This window comes from Oratosquilla oratoria, chromosome 33 (assembly GCF_046742065.1).
Source record: "Oratosquilla oratoria isolate Oo_2021 chromosome 33, ASM4674206v1, whole genome shotgun sequence".
NCBI classification, from domain to species: domain Eukaryota; kingdom Metazoa; phylum Arthropoda; class Malacostraca; order Stomatopoda; family Squillidae; genus Oratosquilla; species Oratosquilla oratoria.
In genome coordinates, this window is record NC_134809.1 from 19,903,065 (window position 1) to 19,910,564 (window position 7,500).

The 7,500-nt window shown below is 35.1% G+C and overlaps 1 protein-coding gene across 1 annotated transcript in view; it reads right to left on the reverse strand.

Annotated features, from left to right (window-relative positions):
• LOC143017926 (uncharacterized) overlaps nucleotides 1-7,500 on the reverse strand; it is a 23,459-nt gene that overhangs the window by 15,584 nt on the left and 375 nt on the right. Inside the window, exon 2 of the mRNA XM_076172963.1 lies at nucleotides 6,947-7,047. Coding sequence (XP_076029078.1) covers nucleotides 6,947-7,047 — 101 coding nt within the window. The remainder of the gene's footprint in view (nucleotides 1-6,946; nucleotides 7,048-7,500) is intronic.

The window sequence follows — 7,500 nt, forward strand, 5'->3', positions numbered from 1 at the left end:
GATCGTCCTTGTCTGAATCCAAATTGTCTTGGATTTAACACTTTTTTTTTTTTTCTAAATATTTTACCCATCTACTTTTGATAATTCTTTCACAAATGTTTGCTAATGTACTTGTTAGAGAGACTGGTCTATAGTTTGTAGGTTCTTCTTTATTTCCTCCTTTATATATAGGTACTATATTTGCTTTTTTCCAATCTTCTGGAACTTTTCCTTCTTTCAAGGAACTGTTTAGTATGCTATGTATTTTGTCTGCCAGTTCATTCCTGCATTCTTTCAGAATCCAGTTTGCTATATCATCTGGTCCATGAGATTTTCTGACATCAAGATTACTCAAGTGTGTCAATATTTCATTCTTTGTTACTTCTATTTCTTCCATAGGGGGGACTTTCTCTTTCCATTCAATCTCTTCAGGTTGTATGTTCTCCCTTGTAAACACTGATTTAAAATGTTTGTTCATAATTTCCGCCATTTCTATTTCCTCAGTGTATTCAACTCCCTCTTGTCTTAATTTCTCCAAGTCTTGTTTGTTTTTCAGTTTATTGTTTACATATCTGTAGAATAGTTTTGGTTGATCTTTACATTTTTCTATGACATCTTTTTCATATTTTCTCTTTTCCTCTCTGCACGTTTGTACATATTCATTTCTATAACCGGTATATATTTTCCATTTTTCAGGTCTTCTGTCTTTTTTTCCATCTGGTCCAGGCTTTGTCTCTTTTGTCTTTTAACTCCCTACAGCTTTTGTTGTACCAGCATTTTACATATTCTTTTTCTTGTTTTTGTCTTGGGACATACTTTTCCACTCCTTTTTTGTAAATTTTTGTCAAAATATTCCATTTCTCTTCCACTGTTGTTTCTTCTTTGCATATTTCTTCCCAGTTTTCTTGTTGAAAGAATTCTCTTATTTTATCAAAGTTTGTTTTTTCATACATCATTCTTCCTTTTCTATATTGTTCATTTCTTTTCATATATTTTTCTTCATTAAGTTCCAGTTCAATCAATATGTGGTCACTTTTACTTATTGGTGTTTTATATTCAATCTTGTCCACTATTCTAGGTTCAGATGTAATTATTAAGTCTAGTCTCGATGGTTCTTCTTCATTTCTATACCTGGTGTTCTCCTGTATCCATTGTGTCATTGTATGGTCAGTAATCATCTCAAGTAGAGCGTTTCCCCATGAGCCGTCTCCACCCTTTACTGTCATTTCTTCCCAGCAGATTTCTTTGCAATTAAAGTCGCCCATTATAACTATTCTTCCTCCATCTTCCATTATTTTATATAATGTTATCTTTGTGTCCTCTAACATACTTTTATGTTCACTCTCCTCCCATGAGGCTGTTTTCGGAGGCACATAATTTATCACAAATTTTCTGCTCTTCTTATCTCTGTCTTCCACTTCTATCATAATCATTTCTACTGTATTCTTTCCATATATGACACCCTTGACGTTTATATCCTTCTTAGTCAGGAACATAACTCCACCCCCTTGCTTTTCTCTCTGGTTTTAATCCAATAATTATATGCATCATGTCCTACACTGTTGGGTGGTAGTGGGCCTTTTAATTTTGTTTCTACAATTCCCATTATGTCCGGTTCTTTTTCTTTAAAATAATCATTCAGCTCATTCAATCCTGTTATTAATCTATCTATATTTGTGTAAGACACTCTTAGTTTTCTGTCACTTCCATTGTGTTCTCTGTTTCCCTTTTGTTTTCCTCTTGTATGTCGAACTGCCTTAGTTTCATATTCACTACTCTCCAATAGAATCTCTCTTTCTCTGACTCCGTTCTGCTCTCGTTTTTTTTTTTTTTCTTAGCTTCAAGTCTTTTCTGCTTTTCTTCCTCTCTTTCCTCTTTATTCATTTCCCTTTTTATCCATACCTTTTTATATTGTTCACTTGTTGCTAGTTTCCCTGTTTTGGATAAGATATTCTCTGCCGTCGTTTGTGACCTGAATTTAATCTTAATTGGTCTGGTCTTATCTGTACTATACTTTCCGAGCCTGAATTTTTCCTCAATTTCCTTCATAATTTCTGGTTCATCTTCCTGAACTAGTTTTAGTAAACTGCTTACTTTTTCATTTTCCTCATTGGTTCTTGAGGTTCTATCTGGGTTATGTTTCTCTTCCATTCCTAATATAATTATACATTTCTTTTTGTCAGCTAAGTCTCTTACTATATTCTCCTTCTGTCTCATCACTTTAATAACTGAGTCTTCAGTTTGTTCTCTCATTTGCTGTTTAATTATATCAGTAAATGCAACTTTACTGTTTTCTTTTATCGACTTCCATCCCTCTCTGTTTTCTTTACTATTCCTCTTCAATTCCTCATTCTCCACCTTTACTTCTTTTAACTGTCTTTTCAGGTTTTCTATTTCATCAGTTAAGTTTTTGTTCGCCTTCTCTAGTTCTTCCAATTTTTCAACCCTTTGTAGAATATTGTTAACATGACCGAACCTACGCTCCAAGTCCTCGATCATCTTATCGACCTTCTCTTCTAGTCTCTTTAAATCCCTGGAAAATATTCTCATCACTTTCTACTGTATTGCTCTTGTCTGTACTTCTAATCTTTACATTTTTATTAGACATTTCATCGTCGTCGGGGGGCCGTTTGTTTACCTTTCGCCTGTCTGCCTGGACCAAGTCTACTCCTTCCTCATTTCCTTCCATTTCCCTCAGTAATCCCTCCCCTTCTCCTCTTTCCCTACTTTCCTACTGCCCCACGAGCAATTTCCCCCCACCCTGCAAATACAATAGGCACTTCTCTTTGCGTTGGGATCCACAAAACATCAATTTTCTTCAGAACGTCTTCTAAGCCGTCCATTCGTTGAAGTGTGTGTGTGTGTGTGTGTGTGTGTGTGTGTGTGTGTGTGTGTGTGTGTGTGTGTGTGTGTGTGTGTGTGTGTGTGTGTGTGTTTGTGTGTGTGTGTGTGTGTGTGTGTGTGTGTGTGTGTGTGTGTGTGTGTGTGTGTGTGTGTGTGTGTGTGTGTGTGTGTGTGTGTGTGTGTGTGTGTGTGTGTGTGTGTGTGTGTGTGTGTTTGTGTGTGTGTGTGTGTGTGTGTGTGTGTGTGTGTGTGTGTGTGTGTGTGTGTGTGTGTGTGTGTGTGTGTGTGTGTGTGTAAGAAGCTTATTCCATCCAAGGCGAATAAGTCCCTCGTGTAGGTTATTATGGTCCTGTTAACCAATGGGAAAATGAATAATTAAATTAGTGGATTATTGTTAAGTTTTGATAAGGTGCTGAGGGTCAGTGCCACGTTCCTCACTTTCCCTGCGTAGTTGTTGATGTAGTCCCCAAGCCGTTAACAAACAATAGTTCTTTGAGAGTTGCTGGCCAACCCAAACGGGTTTCATGCCACGCATCAAGACGCATTGGCCTACCATAGGTTGCTAGACTGGAGCAAGAAAGCTTAATATTATTACTACTTCTAGAATTAGAACGGACTCGTCCCATTAAAGGAAACCCTAATTTTGAAATTAGTATTTTAGGATTAGCTGGTTTGTCACTTATAAGATTATCGTAGCCCAAGCCATGATTGTGTTCTGTGCAAGTGGTAGATAGAATAACTATATGTAGATCTGTGCAGCCAAGTCTGTGTTTAGTTTTTGCCTCGTCATTGTCCTATGGCGTCACATGTGCCGACCTGTCCCTTCGCGACTTTCCTAAAGACTTTAGAGACACGTTGGGTTTCTTATATATCTAGTGTCCATTTATAATTTGTTCGGTGTACAATCTAGTCAACAGATGCTGAGAGAACATGGAAGACTAGGAGTGAAGCGTTTACACTCGACGTTTCGTCTACCTTGAAAAAATCAGTAGACGAAACGTCAGGAAGAGACGCTTCACTCCCGTCCATTACTATTACTATTACTATTATTCTTCATCTATTCATTTATTTCTAGACTAACTTCAATCCGAGAAACACGGAGATTGAGACTTGGGAAGACACAATTGATAAGAATCGATCATAAAGACATATTTTATAGGAGTGTATGGTCATGGTCTAAGAAAAAGAGCTTTTGTAAAGAAATACCTACAACAAAGATTGTTTATCTCTTAAATACCATGAAAAATGGAAATACCTCGAAACACAAAATACTTCATAGAACAGCTCATGAATTAATAACTCTTCACTGGCTGGCGATAAAAGCAATTATAATGTATTGAGTAGGCCTTCTCACCTGCAAAATAATGAGATCCAGAAAAGGACAATAGACCAAAAGAAACCTAATGCCACTTGGACTTTTAACGGATACAGCAGTGAAATATGAAAAATAACCAAAGATATCTAAGGCCCATATCTCTAGAAAGACTACAAAAAGAAGACTGAAAACTATGCTCTTAGACTGTATGATATGATTCCAGCTAATATAAAACAACTCAGATATAGAACAATTCCAGAAGTCTTTCTATTTTTTCTTAAGATTTTGATCTTGCAATCTTAACGATGACAGCACGCCAATAAAAGTGATAGGGCACGCTAGGGAAGTCTATATAGAGTTCGGCAAAGAAACATCAACAATCAAGAATAAAAAAAAAGTAAATGAGGTCAAAATGCGAGAACAGGGATGAGAAGAAGCAAGAGCAGGGAAAAACAGAAGGAAGAGAGAGAGAGAGAGAGAGAGAGAGAGAGAGAGAGAGAGAGAGAGAGAGAGAGAGAGAGAGAGAGAGAGAGAGAGAGAGAGAAGGAGAGGAAATAAGACAAAAAAGTAGAAAGAGCGGAAGCTCGAGAGAGTAGAGGAGGAATGATAAAGAAAAGGAAAGGAAGAAAAGAATCACAGAAAAAAGAGCAAAATAAAGAGAAAGAGCAGGAAAGAAAAATAATGAGGAGGAGAAGGAATGGGATGGGGAGGAAGAGGGAGGGGGAGGTGGAGTGGAAGGAGAGGAGGGGAGGAAGGAGGGACGGGAGGGACGGGAGGGATAGGAGGGAGGTGTTTTAGGAAGCCCTAGTTTCGCCCGAAACAATCCTCCTCTTTGTCCAACCCACGTTTTCTGTCTTGTTTGTTGACGTCACCTTGATGACGCCCACGCAGAGAGGAGACCCACATACCTTCTTTGGGTCCTGACGCCTTGAGTTAAACTTTATATATATATATATATATATATATATATATATATATATATATATATATATATATATATATATATATATATATATATATATATATATATATATATATATATTATATGTATATATATACATATATATATATATATGTATATATACATGTATATATATGTATATATAATTTACATATATATATCTACATATATATAAATATATATATATATACATATATATGTATATATATATATATATATACATATATATATGTGTATATATATATATATATATATACATGTATATATATATATTCATATATATGTATATATATAGTATTCAGTCCCAATCATCTATACAGCTTGTTTTGTATGTTTGATATTCAATATATCCTGTTATTCATTCACCATTTTGTTTGTTCAATGATTCATTTGCTAATTCATTTATTTCATTTCCCTATTTCGTCGGCACTCTTGAATATATTTTCCTTTCGAACTGGGAATCCTGCACCACTGTTTAATTAGAAGCGCGGGAAAGAACTGTAGAGGTCACGTAAGGTCAAGTAAAACCTTTGTAGATATGGAGGTTTGTAAGTAGAAATACGAACAGCAGACGGGCAACGCACGTTAAGGATATTTGTTCAGTCTAAGATCATTCAATCTCATCCAGAGGAAGAGGTAAGTGGGTGGGGGACAGTCGGACTCAAGCTTGAGAGGGATTTCGGTCGGTCAAGGCCCCACCCCCCAAGACGGAGTTAGGCCCTTCGATCGAGAACCTTCTCAGGCTGTAGGTTTTTCGAATAAAAGAAAGAAAAGAAGAATATATATATATATATATATATATATATATATATATATATATACATACGTATATATATATATATATATACATATATACATATACACACACATATACATACATATATATAAATATATATGTATATATATATAAATATATATATATATATATATATACATTTTTATCAACCACAATGCACTTTAATTCTAAGCCATATAGGCGCATGCAGAAATTGTAACGTGGTACGCCCGAGGACTCGAACCTATGCGGCGAGAACGTTACTAGTGCCGAGTGACTTAAACCAATACACCATCAAGAGAGACATAAGCTAAGCGCAAGTTTTCTTATTAAAGTGCATTGTGGTTGCTAAAAATGTATCTCTAATCACTGGGACCCATTCAGTGTTGTACATATATAGATATAAAATAGATAAACAAATATTTAAATAGATATATAAATAAAGAATAATTAAATAAATACATACATAAACAAGATAAAAACAAATAAATAAGATAAATGAATAAATATATAAATAAAGTTACAAATAAGAAATGAATATAGTACGTTACAACAAAGATATGTCGTAGCATACTGGGTCATCAGTATTATAGTACGTTACTTTAACACTTCTCGGGATCCCATCTTCAATTAAACAAAATCATTTGCCACTCTCAATCAATCAGTCAACTGTGTCTCCAGAGTTTTCATCAGAAGATCATAGTTCAGCTTATACAATGACTGTAGACACTATGTTTCAGACATATAATCTGAGATCTCATGATGTTGTTATATTTACCGAACACTCTTCAACCTTATATGGTTTTCTCTTTAATTTTCATGATCAATAATTGCACTCTTCAATTTCTTCGAGATTCTTAATATTGACGAAAGATGCTTTCCTTTAAGTTTTAAAATTGAATATTACCTTGATTTTACTCATTCATCTCCAATTTTAATGTGAAAATTTCCTTTTTGAGCACACATTGCAAGTCTTCTGCTGTTTCTCAAAATAATGCCATCCACAAATCTCGGGTGATTGGAATATTTCTCATTAAGTTGAAAATTTCCCATTCCCATCTCCTCGCCATACTCCTTTCTCGACCTTAATCTTTTCCGGCATTTGCAATCGAATTACAGCAGTACCTTTCGTGCAAATATTCTCCAGAATCTTACAATGTGTTTCTTTGCATCCTGTTTGCGTATCAAATTTAGTATCACTGTCAGCTCTACCATACCAAAGGCCTGTATGTATTCTATAAAATCTAAATACAACATTTTGTCATATTCTATCGTTTTCTCGATTACCTTGCAAATGGTCATCTATAGTCGAATATCCGATTCTAAAGCTTGTCTGTTCTCTTGTTTGGCTTCCATCTAAAACTTTACTTTGTCTATTTGTAAGGATCTATGAAAATACTTTACATACATTTGATAACAAATCAATTGGGCGATAATTACTGAGATCTTCCAGGTCCCTCTTCTTGTAAAACAAAATCGCTACTGAATTACACCATGATTCAGGAACTCTTTAGTAATACATTGGGTATAAAACAGAGGTAATCCACAAAGAACCTTTTTCCTTGCGTCTTTTTTTTTCTCATTACTTTCTCCGCTGACTCCCAAATTATATGATTTAAAATGCAA